General features: G+C 24.3%; 1 protein-coding gene across 1 annotated transcript in view; it reads left to right on the forward strand.

Moving 5' to 3' along the window:
• The first annotated feature begins 506 nt into the window (after positions 1–506).
• LOC112597940 overlaps positions 507–23,439 on the forward strand; it is a 293,289-nt gene continuing 270,356 nt past the window's right edge. The window contains exon 1 of the mRNA XM_025344197.1: positions 507–944. Coding sequence (XP_025199982.1) covers positions 887–944 — 58 coding nt within the window. The 5' untranslated portion in view covers positions 507–886. The remainder of the gene's footprint in view (positions 945–23,439) is intronic.

Below are 23,439 nucleotides of genomic sequence, written 5' to 3' on the forward strand. Positions count from 1 at the left end.
AAAGCTATCACAAATTAAATGTTTTTGTCAAAAAATGATAGGATATTATAATAAAAATATAAAAGTTTCGAAATCATAATGACCGAAAAAACGAGCGTCTCGTTGTAATAAAAAAAAGTAAAAACAATAATACAAATCACGTTATTGTTTTACCTATAAGGCTATAAAATATTATGTGAAATGTGTTGGGTGGGTATAATCGTGAATCGCTTATCCGAGTTTTAGAAGATGGTATTCGACGTGAATTTATTGACATCGCTAATATTTAGAATAAACTATGTAAAAGTGTACATAATACACAATTAAAAGTTCTTATGATGATTGATGAAATAAATAGAAAACATAATACAGCAGAAAGCCAGAAAATTGTTGGAGTAATGAGACGATATATTGTATTTTCCTAGTAATGACGTTTGCCGTTAGGTTTCGCGCTTGGTCCGTTGTCGTGATCCGCGCCACGAGGGGGTTTGACGGGACCGGCGGCGGCAAGAGTGCGAGGCCGGCATTCGGCAATGCGGAGTCAGTGTTGGTCTGCCGTTTGAGTCGTTCATTACCGCAGTGCGTGTCATTTTCTCTTCCTCGTCGCCGTTACTCGAAAAGTACGTGCGTTTTTTCGCGTTCAAACGACGAGATTTTATTATTCGCGTGTTAAACCGTCCTCGAGCGGGACTCGTTTCTGGTGGTCGTGTTCGGTGTGTGATTGCCGTCCGCACGATTATGAGTTAAATGATTATATTTTATCGTCGGTAAACGTGAACAATCTATCGATTTTGATTAGAAATAAAAACTGACTTAGTCGTCGTGTGTGTTCGTGACGTGTTTCTCTAAATGTGATACTGGCCGAAAGAGTCTTAACTATTACCTACCCGGAACGGTTACGCAAATCATGACGTCCCGGTGCCGACTGCAAGTGCTGTGGACACTTTACTTAATCGTCTATAATGGTTAGTGGATATTGTATTCTTTCATTTCATCGCTTTATTATTATTTTAGGTACTGTATATTAAAAGCACTGACTGATCGGTTGAATTTTGTCTCTTAAGAGTGTATTTGTAATTAAAAAAGTTCACCAAAACTTGCACGTAGATGGGGGAAGGGTTAATAGTTTCTAATAATTTTTTTTGTTTTTAATACGATAAAAAAAAAAAAAACAAACAAATAACTTCATTATGTAGGTAGTTCAATAAAATAATTACTTATATTGGATTTTAATTTTTTTTATATTGTATCTATCTATTTATAGGCTATAGTACATAACATTACATAGTTTCGAAATTGGTATAATTGGTTTTTCATTTATGGGTAATGTTGTACTATGATGTTTTTGAACCAGTTTGTGCAATCATTCGTTGTCACTAGACTTCGAATCTCATAAGATTATGATGGATGTGAAAAATTTTAATTTTTATTAATGTCCATCTCAGGAATTTGACTTCTTTTTTCATGAGTTTTGTTGACAACACGGCAACTGAAATCTTACACTAAAATTTGTTTTCCATTGTGAAGTGGTTTTGGTTAACACTTATAACTTTGATAATAATTGTGCATTAAATTATATTTATAATATTATGTGATTATTAAGTTGTAGATGTATGTTGGGTTTTTAAAATTTGGTGCCTATGTTAGGCACACATAGGTAACTTATTTAGAAAGTTTTTTATAATACTTCAAAATATTTTATAAAATGCATTTTACTTAAAATTAATAGTCTAATCAGTAATTGGCTTTATACTATTATTTTGTTTTTAATAATTATTTTCTAGCTAATACTTACTAGAATTATTATTAAAGTTTCATATAGTTACGAATAATTAGCTTACCTATAATTGTTAGTTTAGGTAGATTATTTCCGCATAATATTAGTTAATAACCTAAAATATATTTGAACTACTAGAAAAAAAAGTAGAAAAATTTAGTAGAAAAAAATTAATTATTTCTACCTACGGTACTTGTACAATAAATAATAATTAGTTACAATAATTCATAAAATGTATAGCAAATGTAGCAAATTATACAGGTACCAACTGCATTTTGTTGTACCTGGAATAAAATAAAATATAATATATATATTATGCTATTATGGTAACTACACTTTCTCGAAATATGTATGTTTAGGTATGTTAAGGTATGTTTATAATGTTTATTCCCTATAATTATTTATACCAACATTTATTTATTTCACTCCCATAATAATCCGGAATACCTACTGTAATAATCTTTAAATAGTTGTGTACGAAATTTATTTGGTTTATTTTAATTGAATGAATTTTAATGTATAAATGTATAATTTAAAAGAGATTAACAATATAGTGTTACATATTCTAATTATTTTTTTTAAATTTTACTAGATTCTAAAAACAAATTTATTTTTATGTTGGCTTATTGTTTAATTATTATTGATGTAGTAATTATTTATAGCCTATAGATTATAAGTTATGTTAAGTATGTTTGAAATTCAAAATTTGTATTGTACTTGAATTAAATAATTGTGTATAATATTATTAATATTGTATTTTCATGGTCTGAATAATTTGAAACTATGGTATTATTGATTTTAATATTTTCGAATTCAATAAAATACTAATAATTTCAAGTATTTTATTTAATGTCAATCTTGATATTTCATATCAAAGCCGATTATTCAATGCCTTATATTTTAAATAATTGATCATTATTTGTTAAGCAAACAATACAAATACGAATAAAAGAGTAAAATAAATATACAATTTATTTTGTTTTCAAAAAAATAATCTACCTACCTGTATATTTTTATCTACCTAAATTATGGTAAGTGGTGGTCAAAGTAGATATTTAATTTTTTATTTTGTTAAAGTTTGAATTTTAACTTGGTTTTGAATTCATTGGTAGAAATATCTATTTTTTTATTCGTTAATTAGGTACCTTTTGTATAATTTTAAAATTCAGTTTTAAGGTATATGTTTATATAATGATAGACATAAGGCTGCAGCCAGGGGGGGGGAGTAGGGTTCAGACACCCTTCTTCACGCAATTTTTTCTTGAAATATGATTGAATAGTTTTAATTGCATATTATTAGGGGTGGGATCTTGATGCAAAGGCATTTTTTTTTTTTATTGGTATTTTGAAACGTTGGTTCGTAATTATAAAATGTGTTTTAGGGTTATAATATTAATTATTTTAAAGAATTAACAAGATACTTACGGCAAATTGCCGACAGTACAAATAATAAATTATATAGCATGACGAGTCATCGTCGATAATAATTTTTTTTCTGAATTATTATTTTAGAGTGAATGATTAAGAAAACAGAAGTACAACAAAACTAAATAAGTAATAATGAATAATACTATTAAAAAATATACACTACTGTAGGTAGTATCATTTAAAATTTTTTTACCAATTTTTAAGCTATAATTTAAATGGATTTTATAGTGTATATTTTAAGTTTTTAAGTCATTTTTGTATTTTTTAAAGACATTTTTTGAGACTTTGTAGGGCATTACAATTCCAGCCCTACTTATTATATTTGAAACTTTTAGATCGATTTGTACTATTTATACTCTTAATTACCACCCCCTCCCCTAAAAAATAAAATAAAATATTTTCTATTCACGGTCTTAGATGGACATTTTTTTAGTGACATATTAAGTTTTATGTGATTTAAACTAAGTGAAAATTGGCGAAGACGTTTATAAAATCATTCTTCATCACGCTAATCTGTTGAATATATCGTATAAAATCATTGTACCTATAAAAGACAAAAGTGGATTTTTATTTTTAAAGCCTTACATATTTTCTGAATTAATGAATTATTATTGTATATTTATTTCTGAAGGATCATATTTGTAAATAATGAGAAATTTTGTATTTCAAATCAGTAGGTACAAATGGTACAATAATTAGTTTTCACTTTAATATTACAGTATATTCTTGTTAGTATTTACACCAATTCCAAAATGGAATATAAAACAATAGGTATACTTCTTTGTATTTCAAGAATATTAAATTATTGTTTTTTAATTTCATTCTTGTTTTGACTGTAAATTTAATTTAATCTCATGGCTTTCGGTATTTTGAGACTTGAGAATGTTTTGTTTGGCTTGAATAGCCCTGAAGATAGCCGTTAAATCATTTCGGTCAACATATTAAATTAAACAAAATATATACCGAAATACAGAATACTGCAATCTATTGGTACGCCACTAAAATAATATATATTATAATAAAAATTAGATCTAAGCATATTAATACTGTATGATATGAATTAAATATTTATTTATTATTTAAATTAATAAAAATAATAGATTGCTAATTAGTAATTAGATGAAAATAAAATAAAATTATGTTTTACGTGTTTTTGTCTTTACGTATATCTTGGGTTAAACTAATAAATCGTAAATAATATTATGGCTTGTATGAAATAATTATTCAATTAATTATTTTTGGAATTCTTTGTTATTTGTTTTGAAAACAAATCATTTTACCGATCCTTCAATTTTGCTATGATTGCGTCTATCATATTAAAATTTTAACCTTATTACTCATAATAACTCATGAATGACTAGTTAGTAAAAATTACGTCTTTTAACTAGGTATCTATGTAAATTTAATAATTAAAGTATGGCATAAATACGTAATATAATACAAATAATACTATCAACTATTGACTTATTTTTGATATTCTTAAATTATGGCCAATAATCTTCGTGTCAGGTTATTCTAGGCAACCCTGTTGAAATAAATCTAGGGTAAAAATAAATTGAGGTAGTTGTGTAGAGGTAGGTAGCCTAAGGTATAATAATATAATAACAACATACCGTATAGGAGGTGTGGCGTTAAACTTTTATCGAACTCATCCATCATGAATACCTCAGGATTTATGACCTTTTATAGTTTTATGCTTATGCAGTCGGAAAAGTTGCGAACAATTATTGGAATCATCTAGATATACTTTCATAACAATATGACACATCTTGTAAAAACTTTAATATACCTATAGGTTTCATACGATTTAAAATGTAACTTATAGTTCTCTGTAGTTTCAGTTTTAAATTACAGAAAAATAAATAAATTTTTAAATGTCCTAGCAGATAGTCGCGGTAAATAAATATATTTTAATCGGGTAAAAACAAACTACTTTTATAATCGTAATTATTACACAAGTATAAGGAATAATTCAAGGTTTCCATTGCCGGATGGCTCCTCATCATGTGTTTCTATGTAATGTTATTAATGTTAATATATATCTTGTATTAGTTATCCTATTTACTTAATGTGTTAACAAATATTTGTTGTACGTTTTTAATCTAATTAAAAAAAATATGTCGTCAGATGTTTATAAATAAAACAAAATTGTTTATGTTAACGTGAATCACAATTTCTGCTTTGATTTTTTGGGTGATTAATATTTTTATTATTATTTTTATATGCTTATATTATAATAAAAATAATCATGATAATTGAACAGTATTAAGCTTTTTTTATGAACTAGCACTTAAAATTATTTGATTTTTGATTTGTAATTGTTTTTATTAGTAGGTAAATATTAGCTTGTGTTAGAGAAAAGTTTAAAAAGCAATAAAGAAGATACCTAATAAAACAAGTGAATTTGGTTAAAACCTTCATATGTATAAAGCACATGATAAACTAACCATTTTAACTAGGTACAAAAGAACATATTATGTAAGCGGTTTTAAGAACATAGCGTATTATTCATTGAAAGTATACATTACTTGGGTTTTTTTTAAATATATGTAAATCCGCCTTCAAAAATCGACTGTTTATTTACAGTTTTAAGTATATGAAAGGTTTTAATCCATCTAATATAACTAATAATTTTTCATCAATATCCTAATCATTCAGTTAGATTAAGAGTTTTGAATAAACATTTATGATTTTTGATCTCCGAGCATAGATAGTTTTGTATTAGATTTTGAAGCCGTTTGTTATCTAATTTTGATGTAGAGTATGGAGTTACAATACACCCCCACAACATTCCCAAACTACTTTGCACTGACGTCATCTTTTCCTACCCTTTCCGTTGATTTTGTTGGATGGGTATGGGTAGGGCTGTACGTATTGTTGTGATGTGTCGTAAAAACATTTGTGAGTCATCGGCATTCCCATTTTCTTTTACCCTCTCGATTTCCCACCCCCCAAAAAAAGGGAAATTTCCTTCAGTCTTTATCTATTGTCTTATCCTGTACAGAATAAATATAAAACGAACTCTCGGGACTTGTCACTATGGTTTGGTATGCAAAATATTTCTTTTTTTTTTCAAGTATATTTTTTAAGCTTTAGTGCATGTCAGAGCCTAGGTATACTGAACCTACGAACCTAGATTGATGAATGATGATCATAATTTTATTCATACAGAAAATATTGAATAAGTAATCTTTGTAGCGATACGTTTTTAATTTTTTGTTTTAGGTTTCCTTCATTTTAGTAGATGTATAATATTATTTGAAACACATTTAAGTTATTTTAATATTTTAGGGAATTTTTTCAAACATTTTATAAGTACTCTATTATGTATCGTATTGTAAGCAAAAGTTGTCAAATTTAGAATATGATAGAAACTATGATAGAAATATTGTAGAATATGATACGTAATTCTCAATAACATTTACTACGTCAACAAACCTGATTGATTTTAAATTAATTAATGCAATTTACATTAACATACTATGAGAATGATATGTATTTGTTTACTTATTTTACTTTTGTTTTTATAACTTGCTATGCATTTAAAAATTTTTTTTTTAGACGATTTTACTGTGTGTCCAATTATAGTACAATAAGCATACTGGATAATAATAATATTCAGTGGCTTTTAAATATAGGGAAAGAACCATCCAGTAGCACTTAAGTGTTATAATTCATCTAGACTTTTTAAGTGTATAACATACAATTACTTATAGACTGTTTAATGTATTTATATATACATTATACATATATACAAAAGTTGTTAGACATAAGAAAAAAAATTGGAGAAGTAGTAGTGTAATTTGGTTTAAACTTTTAGTATTGCAAAATTTTTTTTATATTATAATGGACACTTAATCCTTCTTTCTGTACTTCAATGGTCTTAATATTCTCCGATAAAAAAAAATGTGTAGATAAGTCCTAAAATTAGGAATATTTTCAATGAAATATTTATGTAAAAAAATCTAAATCTAACCTTGTAATTATGGTTAGAATTTACACGTGACAAAAATTGTGATAATAACCATTTCATCATAAAATTGAAAAACTGAGTAATTTGATAATTGAGTTATTGTTTAATGACTTTAATGTTATTAACTTATATTTATCTTATAAATACTATATAGTATATAGAACCTATGCATATGCTTGAATATTTTTCTAACTACACTGGAAAAATATTATGTAGGGAGTTGAAGTTGTATAATAATTTGTAGCTTATACCTTGAACATAAGTAATACTATAAAACCATGAAAAGTATGAAATTCAAAATATACATTTTATGATATGCTTTAGGTAACTATGTACAAAGTATAATAATTTTCTTAATAACCAGTAAATTGATATATAATACACTTTATTATTGGATAACTAATACTTTATCAGACTCATTAATATCTATCTGAAACACATTATCCCTGTTTTTAAACATCTTCATAAGAAATATGTACTTATGTATAGAGTAAATATTTTATTTTATACAATTTTTAGAATATTTAATAATGTGTTTTACAAATTATAATTTTGTATGTATTTAATCTTTTTTTATGTAAATACATGTATATTGTAAGATGACAACTATATAGGTGAATAACATGTTTAAGAGCATTATTATTAAGTTATTACGTATATAAAATTATAAATGTTGTAAATATTTGATAAAACTACATCTGATTCCTAAATAATGTGTTGAACATTTAAAGAGCGAATTCTCTGAAACGTATCCGGTTTCTAAAATACTGTCGTAGAATTAAACTTAATGTTTGTAGAAATGCTAGAATACAAAAGTTTTTTTACTTAACTTTCTAAACTTTACTATGACCATGTATTTAATGACGTCGGAAATTGCCAATGGGAAACAGCACTTCCGGAAATGGTGATAGAAGAAATGTAAAGTTATATCAAAAAAAAAAAAAAGAATAAGAATTTCTTAATAGAGCAAAAAGTTTAGAGACATTATAATAGAGTTTTAAAATAATACATGTTTGTATTAATTTGATTTTAGAATAAGGCTTGTGTATAAATGTATAACCATAGAAATAGGACATTGTAATTTAACTTGTAATATATTATATTATGTATAAAATGCATGCGAATAACACTTACAGTAAATAATTCTAAGTTTAAAAAAATAATTAAAATATACAAACATAATATTAACTAATAATCTTATATTATCTAAATAAAAATATGCTATTGTATATTTTAATTTTTTATCACTAATTGATGAAATACATAAAAAAGGAACATGATGACGCAGCTAGTCTCTTCGCAAAGCCACATGATTGGTCTGCTTGTTTGACACATAGTTGGTGTACGTATATTTGGATAAATTATGTATGACACTGGGTAAACACACCTCTTATTATTATGTGTATTATTTGCGTCTTTAATTGATAATTTGTATTTATGTTTAATAAAAAAAGCGTTTATTATTGTTTAAAATGGAAAAATACTTTTGCCCATTATTAAGTTTCTGATATGCTGTATTATTTCATAGGTTAGGTAGTAGAGTAAGCGGGGTTTATAACTGGTATGATTTATTAATGTTTGAAGCTTATTTAAACGTTATTATAATTACGATCTTCCTTATTAACAAACTCTAATAGTAAATTGTAATGAAATATGAGAGACCGACTAGTTGGCTTTATCTACCTAATCTGGATATTTCGTATTTATACATATATTTTTTTTTTATCAAGAAGTTTGTTTTTCAAATTTTTAAAAATGTATTATTTTTCAAAAGTTATAATTTTAATTTTATATTTTGATATTTTAACTATTGTTAGAAGTAGATTTTATGACTAATTATTTTTTTTTAAAGTTTTGAAGTTCTAAGTTAGTCTGAATTATACAATAATAAGTATTTATGTTCAATGTTTTCTTTTTATTTTAGTAAAATATATTATACTTTTGAGATTTTTGAAATTGTTTTAAGATTAGCGATATTTTGTTCTAACTATGTCTTAATTATTTAAGAAATCGACGACTGAATAGTTTTAAAGTATTATATTTATTAGTTATTCAGATTATTTTTCTAAGTATACTTTAATGATTTAAAATAGTAAATTCTTTAAATTTAAACTTTAGTTTTTGAGTATTTTACACTTAATATTTGAAAGTAGCGCGTAACTAGAATTTATTTTTGGGAATGGTTATATTAAGTAAAAATTTTATTTATAGGGAAAAATTACATCATTTTTTAGTAGCTATTTTTAAGTATTAAAAAAATAAAAATAATACATGTCACCAGAAAATTTTTGATATTATTAATTAAAAGATGTTACCTTAGAATATCAAATACAGTGGGTCAGCGGTTACACACATTTTGTGTAACCTTTACTAAAATGAAATTCTTTATTCTAAAGTATGAACAAAATTAAAATACATATTTTTGTAGTTATATAATATGCAATATCTTGCGAAAGTGAGAGAGGTTCTGTCGATAAATGTTAAAATTATATGAAATAAAATATTTAAATAATTGATAAAAATTTAATAAATAAATACAATTTTATTATACAATAATTTTTTTTCTTCTATGTTTGTGGCTGATGAATAAATTAAAACATTTATATTTCATCTTTTCCAAAACGTTAGGATTGCTGTTTTATGTAGTAGTTGCCAACAAACTAGCTAATTAAATAGCTGGTATTTAAAAGGCAAATAAAATTGTTATTACTAAAATCATGGCATGTAGATTTCAAGTAATATTTTTGCTGTACATACTTACTATTTTGATTGTTGTTTTGGTAGTTTTATAATTATTATTGTTCAGTCATCATTCGTGGAGGTGTTTTTAACCCTTTTTTGTTTTCATCACTGTTATCAGGCGGGAAATGCCACAATGCGTTGTAGTAATAATATTAAGGCTAGGGGAGCCGGACATGGTTCCGGTGCAACTTGGTTTCTCATTTTTTCCCCCTTCCCTTTTCACCTCTATTATTATTATTATATCGCCAGGTTCGGTTTTGTTGTTATTATTTTAACGACGAAATCCGTTTTAATTACGGTCAACCCTAGACAAAAGAAAACAGTAATAAAAGTATAAAAAAAGATGGTTGAGAGAGGGAGGTTGTATTCTGTTCACCTTTGTGTGATACAATGCTAACAGAAAGTTGCTATTTTCTTTTTATAAATCACCTCAATTTTTGGCGTAAAACTTTTTATTTCTCTAACAGACATTTAAAAAAAATTATTCTAGTAAACTAATAATTACAATAATTATTTTAAACACTATTGTTGGGTGACGTGGCACTTATAATTGTTATTTGCTTTACTATTTGTTAGATTAATATTTTACTTTTTTAAATTTAACTTTTTTAAAGGTAATATTAGAACAATTTAGTAGATAATCCGATGTATATATATATATATATATATATATATATATTTATTGCTAAACATAACGTTTGCTGGTACATCATTTTGTTTCCACGTTTATTATGTCTGATACGTAATTACATTTAGAGTTGAAATATTATGTACTGTATTGTATAATATGTACATTTTAATATTTAAATAAAATAACATTAAAAAGATTTATTTGTATTTTTTTCTTTATCTTGTCGAAAGTTTTGTAGAATTGGTATAATTATCTTTGGGAATACTTTGGGAAAGTACCTACTGCTCAGTCCATATAATTATAAGTTTTTTATTCCCGTTAAAAGGCTCTAAAATATATCAATGGAAATCATACGTCTATACACATGAATGTATTTCCATTATGTTCGGCAATATTTTGCTCATGCCGAAGTTTTAAGTTAGTAAATGTTTTCTTCGACTCTCATCTAAAATTTTATCTAAGATGACGAGTCTCAGATTTTCCACAGCGCAAAACCATATCATAAAGCTTTATTGAAATCAATATTGTAATGTTACAATTTTAATAAGTTTTGCTTATAAGTTATTATGATTGAATTATTGGTACTTATACTCTTATTTTTATTTTTAGTAAGACTATCAATACCTATATAATAATATTTCAAACAGTTATTTTTTCATTCAATCGTCAATATGCGTTTTTGAGCAATAAAGTACGACGGATACAACTTATATAACCGAGTTCATAACGTACAATTATTTATTACTGATTAATAAATGTATTTATTTATTTACTTTTAAATAATTCTTTTGAAAATACTTCGTTTGAAATTCATAATATACGAATTTGATTGTTAAAATATTTAATCAACTTAATCAGCAAACGTAGCTTAAGAAATATATTATTTTAATTATAATTTTTGATTTTCTTTAACTTCCTCAGTAATAAATTTTATTTTTTGTGTACATTTTATCAAGGAAACTGTTTTTTTTTTTTTAGGAGAAAAAATATTGAATTTATAGATAGTATTTTAGTGACTTGTTAATGTGTTGCAAGTAAATAAACTTAAGTGTGGTGACTGTGTGGTAGAGATTTTATCCCTTATATAATAATTAGAAACAAAAAAATACTATTTTTTTTTTCATTAATATATCAGTTAAAAAACAAATACCTAATAAAATCACTTTCATTAAAATATAGTAAACCTCTGAGGTTTAAAAATCCGTTTTCATAATTCAAATTTGTCAATGAAAGTTCTGTAGTTTTGTTGATGATATGGTTTATAAATATTATGTTTCTGTTTAGTGACCGCAGTTAAATTGTGCTTGTTATGTAACAAATTTTATTTCATTAAATTGAAAAATTAATTAGTCATTTATTAGTTATTAAAAAATTGTTTTAAAACGTTTGCATGAACGTTATTGTTACAAAAATAATATTAAAAAAAAAAAACAAAAAAACATTCTAAATTGACGAATTTTTAAGGAATGCATGTTGATATTATAGCAATATGTACGTTATAATGAATCATGTACTTTTATCTATTGGTTTTCTAAAGAAAAAAATAAAAATATTTTATTTACAGTGCTCACTTTATAATTAAATAAAAATTAATTTATGGTGTTTATGATGCATATTTTTATTGCCTATACTGTGATACATAATCATCTTTTTGTTTTTTAAAAACGTGTAATTATTATTTGTTAAATCGAATTAACTCAATACTAAAATAAAATCCAAAACAATACTATATAAATGTATAGAAAAGAATATTTTTATTAACACCAATTGACATCCTTACTACTTTAATAGAAAAACCAAAGACGTCAAATGACGTCTTTACTTTAAGCAAAATATCGATATATTATAAAAACAATTCACCTCTGAGTGATCTACACAACATTTAATTCATTTTTCAAAGTGTTAAGTAGGTAATTTAAAAAGAACATTAAATAAGGTATTTTACAATTGTATATAATCGCATACTAATGTAAGAATACTTGATGAATTTTTAAATTTCATATGTTTACACAATTTTATAAGATTATTATTTATTTTTAATTTATAAAAATATACAGTTACTATATTTTCATGTTTTCAATAAAACTAGGGACATTGAAATATTATTGAATGTAAAGTGACATTTGTAAGCTATTCTCTATACCTCTTTGCCACATAGTGATGCCTGTCCATTATATATTTAGTGAATCTTATTTTATTTTTATTTAACAAACAATAAATTAAGAATTGTTCAAACTCGTCTCTTTATTTTTAAATATTCAACAGATTTTTAATAACAGACTGTTAGGAGAAATATTTATGTGGCACAACTCGTTTTTTTAAAGATCTATAAAATAATAAATAAATAAACAAACTAAGCTTTTTGATACGTGTATTATAATACTATTGATTGTAATAGTTCTTTTTATGTAATTTCAGCAGTGCTGAATATCTGATTAATTTCATGCTTATGTTTTTAGGTATTTGTATTAAGTTAAAGACATTTCTCGTTTTTGGTTTATGCTAACCGTACAATCGTATAATCCATAGGTAGTGACTGTAGGTCGGACAAAACGGAAAACCACCAACACCGAGCATTTTATGTACTTGGCAATAATGGGTGAAATTTAATTTCATGGGTTTTGATTCTGTCGAAGAGAGGTAATTTTAAGCAAGTTAAGAGAGGACGTGGTACGATGTCTCGTATCCTCTTTTTAAATATTCATAAGGTGAAATTGTTGGACTGTTTTTGCTCTCAGAATTGCCGTCAACGACATTATCGATTCTTTGGTTTACTCAGGAACTTTAAACAACATAATTATACTTACACAAATTTTCGTTTTATAATCGAATCGTAGCATTTAAGTGTTGTCTACATTGGTTACAGACATTTTTACAAAGCGAAAAATAAACGTGGTTGGGTGTGGTTAAGAGCACCCTTGGGGTGGATTTGTGCGAGACTCGAAATTGTAATTAGGTGACCAATAATATTCACAGCGATGTGCTGGTTAATAGCTTCAGTTTTTGTCAAAAAACTTAAGTTTATTCAGAATTATTTTAAGATATATATGCATAATTTTTTTTTATTTCAACTATTTGTTATCACTATTTTACATTGTGAGTTGAGTGATGAATGTATTGGTTTTATTATGATGTTTTTTTATACTGTGTCTGACATCACCTATTAGGAAACGTAAAAAAAATTTAATACTGTCGATTCAAGTTTAAGTTATAATTTTGTTCTTCCAGAAAAAGCGTAAAAAAAAAAAGAAAATAAAGAACCGGAAATATAAATGCAACTTAAGTTTTTAACAAAATAGATTTTCTTGTAATTCATAAATTGCTGAGTAAATTGTAGACTAGAAATCAAACAAGATAAATTTTTATAAATATTTTATATTTTTTAATAATACCAATATGAGCATATTTTAAATCTTTTTGGTGTATTTATACTTTATAGACATATTTAAATTTTAAATTTGTTTTAGTTTGTTTTCGATTTATATTTTAGAAGTATTAATGATTTTTTATTTTTCTTTTAAATGCTTGTAAATGTAAAATTGGATTTATCACCAGATATTTTTATCGCTAAAAAAATCGAACTTTCATATGTACAATTTTTATAAGGGTTTAAATTTTAAATTTTGACATAATTCGTTGAAATCAAAAAAAACTTGCAAATTATTTGTTGCATTATACTATCTAGAATCGTTTTTCGTATATAACGATTTTATCATTTAAATAAAATTTAACATATCCATTAGAGAATTTACTTAATTACACATATTTGCAAATTTACACGAATCCTACAATAATAACAGAGCGATTTCACTGTTTTTGTTTTTTTTTTTCATTAATACAATTGAATAAAATATATTATTGTATTATTATCTTATACATTTTGAATATTATATAATTAAATACTTTGGTGGATTTTTTAAGATATTTATTAAATTATAAATTCGTTTTGATAGTTTAATTTTTAACAAAACCATTGATACAAGACAAGTTTTTTACTATTACACTAAAATAAATGTAAATAAAAAAGAATAATTGGATTTATTAGATTAAGTTGTAAGTTTATTAAGTATTTAAGATAATTTACTGCGACAAGCGTTAAAATCCTACCTCATTTTATTACTATATAGTTTTTAAATTATGTAGCGTAGGCAATGTTTTAATAATAATAACATTAATCTGGTTGATATTTATATATCTATATTTATTTTGTTTCATTTCCAGTGTAAAACATTTCAGCGATGCTTGTGTTTAAAATATTATTTGTATGATCTATAAATTTATTAGTTTTATGTATAACCCGATAATTATATATTCAAAACTATAAAACAGGTCCTCATGAATCTTTGTAAATTGTGTAAATTTCAACTAAATTATAGCAATAATTATTACTGTTATTATTAAATATTTAGTATAAAATGTATAATACATTATTGTAATCTGTTTTTTTTTTTTTTAATATTTGGTAAAGGGCTTCAACTATGGAAGTTTAAGTTATCATTAACATAATATTATTATAAATTATATCTTAATAGAAATATTGACAGGTTTTGGAAAACTGTGTTCTACTATTAATTTTTTAAATAATTTTATTTAAAAAATAAACATTTTTTGCAATAATATTTTACTTCTTTGGGCTTATGCATATCTTTGACTATATTAATTACAAACTTGTATTATGTGTGATTAATAATTACAATTATCCATTGTTTATTTATTTGAAAAGTTAATGCTAGACCTCTGTATCAGTTACTGAAAATCCTAACCACGTGCAATAATCATTAACCAGGTTTTATTCTAGGAATCCACCATAATCATATAGATCTAACAAATTAAAATTAAAATAATAAAAAGTAGTTTTTAAAATATATATAATTTAATTGCCTCCTATGTAGGTTAGGTTAAGTTTTTAAAAATTATTTTTTGTATATTATAATTACTATAGGTACATATAAATTTAACTCTGGTTTTAACAATATTATTATTTTGTTTATTATGTTTTTTTTAGTATTTTTATTTCAAAATCATACGGTTCTTACACTTAAGAAACTTTTAGGTTATATTCATTCAACAATTGTACAGCAAAAAACCAAAAGAAAAATCTTATTTAAAATAATATATTTTATCTGAAGGTAGTTCAATATCTTACGCTTATTACGTAACCTTGTTGTGTTAAATAATTTAATTGTTAATTAATATTTATAATAATTTATGAGGTAATACATTTTTATTTATAACAGCTGATTAAAATCAACTTAGTTAAACATTTGCATGTCGTCAGTTACGTTTATTGAAATTAATGATTAAATAAAAACTTGACCATTTTAATGTGCCAAAAAGATAAAATGTTCTGCAACTATAAGATAAAACTACATAAATGGTCTTAATATAATTATATCTTAGTATAAAAAATGACCATAACCAAATAAATAATTATTTATTATTGTTATATAAATACATTTATAACTTTATTTGGAATTTAAAACTCAATGTGTTATATCGAAAAAATATGTGTTAGAGTTGATATTTATTCTATAGCATTTGATTACCTAAGTAATTTCCATGGATGTACTTAACTGTAATATAATCATTTAACTTAAGTATTTTCCAATGCATATTTATTTAGAAAATGTATTATACTATTATCTATTAAGTTTGTTACATTCGTCTATCTTACTAAACATTTAAATTATCGTTGTTTTTACCTTTTCTCAAAGTCAACACATTCCAACTTACACTATTGTTTCTTGTCTAAAAACAATTTACAAAATAAAACGAATAAAAGAGTTCTTGTCCTTCCGTCAAGTGTAAATTATGCAGCTATTTAGCAGAACAATAGAAATTCCCTTGTGTACACGTAAAATCTGAAAGTTAAGACAGTTTAGCACAAAAAATCTGGCAGTATATACCGCCTAATTGTACTTAGTGTAAAATGAAAAAACAAAACTTATAGTTTTGCATTTGTATTGGTTTTATTAAGGATTTCCGCTAACTTAATTTTTATTTATTTATTATTTTTCTGTAAAATTGTTTATAATACAACACAAGTTAAATTCTTGCGTTAATAGTTGTAAGTTTAATTATAAATATACTAATAATCAACAATTAAAAATATTCTTCCCTGATTTATTGAAGTATCTTCAATCTTATTTTATATTTTCAAGTCTGTTGATTTGCATTTTGTGTTATTTATGTATTTGTATACAACTCCTGTCGGTAAAAATAGTGATATTATACTATTTTTGTATTTAGACGTGCTGATCAGTATGACGTATTATATATCTGAATACTTTATAATATATTATCATATATTTTATTGTACAGTTATATAAATTGCGGATAAAGTTGTCTATTTTATTTTGGAAATAAGTATCTATAAGTATTAATTCAAATTTAAATATTTGTATGCCCAATCTAACCTTTTATATTTGTATGAATTTTAATCATTAATTAAAGATGTATCATTTAAAGTTTTATAGAATCGAATGTTTATAAAACTAAAATAATATGCATATAAAAGAAACTCTAAATTCCAAGAATCTTAGAATCTTTTAAAATTGCATTTTATGTATATGCTTTGTCGTAACGTACTCGAAATTATATGTTAGATTTAAACATACCACATTGAATTATATTTATATTTTTCTTAAAATTAATAGGTAGTTAACCTTGCGCTTATACAGTTTTTTTTTTTTTTGGCAACCACAGCTAACCAGGTCAATATTATTATACACCGTGAAAAACTTCTTTCGTCATACACGATGTCTTGTGCAGTTGACGGTTTATATTTTTCACTTTTAGTACCGATGAAAAATGTCACATTTTCTCCTTTAATATGATCCCCAATTTGTATATTGCCAACAGGAAAATATTTACAAATGCTCTACCTTCTTCTGTACGTACCTTCCTTTACATTTTCCTGGCGTTATGTATGATTTTTACTGCTTGACATGCCATTACTAAAATAACTGATTGTTCGGAAAAAAAGAACTGAAAACTTTAAACATCAAGTACTTTTTCAAATGTTTGTTGAAACGTTACAAGTTAATATTATTATTAACTTATTAAACCGAAAAGAAAATACTTGAATATAACATTGACGGTTGAAAGTTCAAAATATAAAATAACAATAATTTTAACTAATAAAAATAAAAACAATCATCCTGGATATACTAGAATTTAATATGGTTACATTTTTATTTTATAAACGCTCTGGTATAAATTTATGTAACTAGGTATTAAATTATAATAAAAACCATCTGAAATACTATCATCTTTATATTTTTAAGTCTTATGCTATATGTTCATTATTAGAACATTGTTTGAAAAACTTCCAAGTATTTTCCGGGTGGTTATTGTTTGTAACAATGGATTCTTTACATTACTATAAATTATTAGTGTACCTATTATAGGTCCTATGCATACCATATCGTTTTCTCATTTAAATAGTCTTGGTTAAGTAATTCTACGATGGTTTTTATTTGTTATTGCGTCTTTCAGTATTTAATTATTTAAATAATTATTTACGATCTAAAAATTTACATTGTTCATTTACTCAATTAATAAGTACATGACGTTCATTAAATCAAATTTTAAATGTGTGTAAATATATTTTCATTTTTATATTAATCAAAGTAAGCATTTTATATAAACTAGACCCTAAAACGATAGTATATATCCATTATTTAAAGATACTGCGGTATTCTGTATTTCAAGAAGGCTTGTGATATATAATTATTTGTTTCCCTGCATGTTATTTGTTTATGCGCCAATAAATAAATAAATGTTATGCTTAATAAATCTCCGTTTTTGTGTATCAATTTAAATAATGTAATATAATTTTTCCTTTTTTTTTTTTGAAATTGTTTCAATTTTAAATAATTTTGTATACGAGTATTTATTATTTCATAAATACTGTTTTATGTACAATAAACAGTAAAGATTTTAATTATATACAATATGCCTATTAGAATAATTCGAAGTATATTATTTTTAAAATTGTAAGTGTATTAATTTGTTTTAATTAATATTGGAAAATATACAATACAATAAAATTATGTTTATTGTTATGTATTATAATTTTTACTAGTGAAGTATCCGATTTTATCTTGTGAAATTGTTTGTCTTATAAATGTGTTGATAATTATATGATTTCATTATAAATGTATAATAATTACTTCTTCCTAAATGTGAAATAGTATATATTTTGTTAAGACTTTTGTTAAGAAACCACAATTCACATGTTTTTAAACTTTTAATTAGATGAGAAATTAATGGTTGAGCAATAATAAACTGCGGGTTTTAATAGAAAAACAATTCTCTTAACTTATAAAACGTATACAGTTAAAACTTTTTAGTTTGGTTCATCCGTTCTGTACTCGAGAAAAATTACTAATATTTTTATTTATCATAATTTTTTTTTTAAATCTTCATTAAGTTAAATGTTTTTAGAAAACATATTATGGATTTTTTTTTTGATTTGTAATAAATAAAAATGTATTTTGTTTACTCTTATAATACATGATGACAATTAATATTAATCTTAGGTAATTGCTTAAGTTTCGTTTTCATACAAATATCGTGTGTTGATACTACAGTAAAATTTAAATATTTTCATTTTATTTTTAGGTTTAGTGCGCTCTATACTCTATTATTTAATTATTGAATTGTTAAATAAACTTTATTATTATATAGTTGATGGTTGTGAAATTATAAATTATATGTTATATTTACTAGATATATACTTAAATTATGTATAATATTTAGAATGTTATTATTAATATTTTTTAAACTTAGTTAATGATTATGGTTTGTGTTTCAGGTAAGTTGCCTATCATGGTTTATATGAGTATATAAGTTTTTACAAACAATTTAGAGTTATTTGCTATTTCATTCGGTAAGTATCATATATTTAATTTACATTTATATTTGAAAACTCTTATTTAGTATTAAAATATTTTTTTAAGTTTTAAATATTTATTTTATGAGTATCCTTTTATTACATTTTGTTCTGCCTAAATTAAAAACTATTTAATTCGGTCATTTAAAAATTAACAAGTCCAGAGACTTTTACCCATATATTTAAAAATATATTATGGAGTAACCGAATATGTCTGTGGTAGAAAAATGGGCATAATATTGGTCATAACACTTAAGTGAAAATAATTAAAAATATTACAGAATGATGTGTGGTGTATAAGTATACCAAATAAGTAGAATATGTATACTATGATCATTGTTTTATTACTTTCGGTTTATTATACGTGTTAACCATTTTAACAACAGTATAAATACTATATTATGATTAGAATGAGTTCGTAGTTTTTTAACACATTCATTTTTATACCTATTTAATGTTGTAATCATGTTTATAAATATATATGCCAATCATGGACATTTGTCTAATTTTTGTGTATTCGATCAGTATGGCCTTCTAATGGCTGGTGATGTTAAAAAAAAAAAAACATATCCGTTCTAAAGACAGTTATAATACTTAGGGACTTAAACCTACGTGGCGGTGGATATCGTCCATGGTTGAAACGGCTTGTGCATACATGGCTGAGTGGTGAAGAACTAGTGCAGAGGCATGGACTTAAGCTTTTCCTCCTTTCGTTCATGACGATACAGAATTATTCGGCGCACACCGAAAATCGGCCCAGCGGTTCAATAAATTATCCCAGTTAAACCTTTTTTGACGCAAACGATTCCGGCTGTTCGGTTTCTTATTTATATTGTATTTATTAGCCGCAAAACGTCATTTCAGATAACGTCGTTGATAATCCCATGCTCCGCTCCTTAAATTTTCCGGATGAACTACGTTCGTCCTCCCTTGTTCCTGGTGGCAAACCTCGGTGGCTTCAGAAGGATAAGTGCGTCTTTCGTCTAAAAAAAAACCAACAGTTTTCTATGTTGGCTTAATGCGAATAAAAAAAAAAAAAAATTCTTTTTTACGTTCTACCGTAAAGTATCAATCAAATTTACAATAATGTAGAAGTTTTTTATGTAGCTAAGATAAGATTTTTGATTCTAAAATTATAGTATGGTGTTAACGATGTAAAAAAGTAGCTATTTTTGTGAGTGCAATTGATAATATTTGAAAATCAACGTAGTTTGACTTTCATGTTTGTCACATTTATTATATTTTTGAAATAATATGATGTTGTATAATAATATCAGTTACTGTACTAAAGAATTCATAGAAGATTTTATATTACTTAAACAAAAATAAAAAATAAGATGAAATATTTGTTTTCGTGTTTCCGAGATAGACAGTCAATTTATTATAGAATTAATTTATGTAAATATTACTTTACCTAACTTAAAGTTAAGTTGCTAATATTCATTAAGTATTTAAATAGTAAGGTAAGTAAATTTTAAAGTTTTGACAGGAGGTGAGTTGGAATAGTAGTAGATGGAGTATATTATACGGTGAGCAAGCTGCGAGCTGTTTAGATAAGGTTAGGTTATGAAGACAATCTTACAAGATATAACTTTGAATAACCAAAATAAATCTTATTTTTGGAAGTAGTTGAGTTTTTTCCTATATTTTTTTTTACTTTTCTATTTTTATTTGACTCTAAAATATTTATTTTGTCCTTGAACGATGAAAAAACTATACTATATTAATTGTAACAACTATATTATTATATAAATTATAATTTAATTAACATATTTCAAAAAGATAATAAGTATTTTAAAAAAATATCATAAATTTAAGTGATATTTTAAGGAACTAGTTGTTAAAAGACAATACTTCACACAGCATGTTAAATATTTAAAAAAATTAAATTAATTAATCACCAAAATGTCTGAATCGTTTATATATGTTCAATATGTTATATTATTATATATTTTATGTGATAAATGTTAATAATATTATATTATACAAGATAATTTAACAATCTATTTTAATATTTTATTTATCTTCTAATATAATGTTTTCATCACTATCACACATAAATTATTTCATTGTATCTGTTTGATTGAAACGCTATATCGTACTCAACAAAATAGGAAAGATAGTCTGTATATCGATTTATATTGTATATCTGATTGTAGGTACTAAGTTCTTAAATTTGTGCAAATTTTCTTTCTTAAATATTTATTATTATTTAATGAAACACAATATAATTAATTAAGTAAAAAAAACACAAGTATGACTATTAACCAATTGTTTGAATAAATGAAAACTTTTAATTTTTCTTACACCAACTGCGTTAGCCCTTTAACCTTTTTATTCTTACAACAAATTTATTACTTACAATAGAGACACATCTGTCCTTATATATTTTGTTTTGTTATTTGTGTTACATAAAAAAATAAACAGAACTAAGGAAAAAGAATGGCGAAAAGTGTTATTTAATTGTTACGGTTCACCCCCAGTAATTAAAAAAAATCCTTTTATTACATGACATTAAATATCATTAATTATAGTTGGTTGTATTCATTAATTCAGGAAACATCAGAGCAGATGCTACTCTAATTAAAATATAGCTAGTATTCGACTTTAATTTATTATTATTTATTTTATTTATTTCTAGTAAGTATTTATTTGTTTTCTTGAAGTATAAGTAAAATTAAATTTTTGATGCCCTATTTAACTGAAATAAGTTATGTTGATATTTTAAAATAAATTATATAGATTCTAATATTATTCTAATATATTATATTTATGTAAGACTGAAAGATATTGGATAATGTTCTTTTTTTTGAATACTCATTTATAACAAGGTAATAACAATAGGTCTCTGTTAGTATAATTATTTTGTGAATTGTAATATTGAACTGTAAAAATAAAAATGATTACCACTATACTATATAAACATTTAATTTAATAACCTATCAATTAAATCTAACATTAACTCTTATTACGACATAAAAATACACCATTTTATTAAAATTTAAAGTAACAAAGGACAAACAAATATTTTGTAAAGAAAAGAAAAATGCACAATTTCAACTCTGAGCGATAATATTGTGAATTTTTTAAACACAAAATATAAAACGTCGTTTTTATTTTATGAAATGTATATCTTTCCTGAGAAAAGATCCATCTCTAAAATAACTACGACGTAAGTAAACATCGATTGAAAACTGTTTTTTCCATTATTTTATTGAAATTATTTAAAAGTTAAAATTGATTCATTAACGTTCTTTCAAATATTCTTCTGTGTTTAAAATAGTAATCTTTCAGAAATTCAGCAAATAGAGCTGGTAGAGAAAGTCTATGAACAAGTATGAACATCTTATTTTCCCTTGTATACCTAAACATTGACAGTGTTATATGCTTGTTTATAAAATAATAAAAATGCTTTGGTTCGACATCCTCTATGAATTAAATAAATGTTAGGAATTTTAAAAAATATAAGATTATAGGATTTATATTTTAAGCAAAATTTATGTTAATTATAATTTTTGTTTACTTTAAAATATTTGAATTGAAAACTTAAAAGTAAATTGTTAAGCGATACCCGGTTCCAAGTAAACTTTAAACACACTTTTACGCATTAATTTTAATTAATTTCTTTTAAGTAAAGTTTAATATGCACACAATGTGTCCTTAAATATTTTATTTTATAACTGAGATAACTTTACGATTAAGCTAAAGATAAAATATTTTAAAATAGTTAGTATCAGTTGATTAGTTAACAAAAGCTATAACTACAGTACTCATTATTTATACATTTCCAGAAAACTAACTTTTACGTCTATTATAAAAAACACAATTTCCTGTTTTGATTTTAATATTCTCATTTGTTATTATTTTTGTACAATTATATATACTCGTATTTATCTTACTTTAAATAGTGTACGTATATTTAATTATTGTTATTATTATTTTTATTACCTATAGGCTATTGCTTATAAGTTTTATAAATAACAATGTTTTATAAAAACACATAAAGTTGGTTT

This window comes from Melanaphis sacchari, unplaced genomic scaffold, assembly GCF_002803265.2.
Source record: "Melanaphis sacchari strain LSU unplaced genomic scaffold, SCAv2.0 Contig44_pilon_pilon, whole genome shotgun sequence".
In the NCBI taxonomy this organism is placed as follows: domain Eukaryota; kingdom Metazoa; phylum Arthropoda; class Insecta; order Hemiptera; family Aphididae; genus Melanaphis; species Melanaphis sacchari.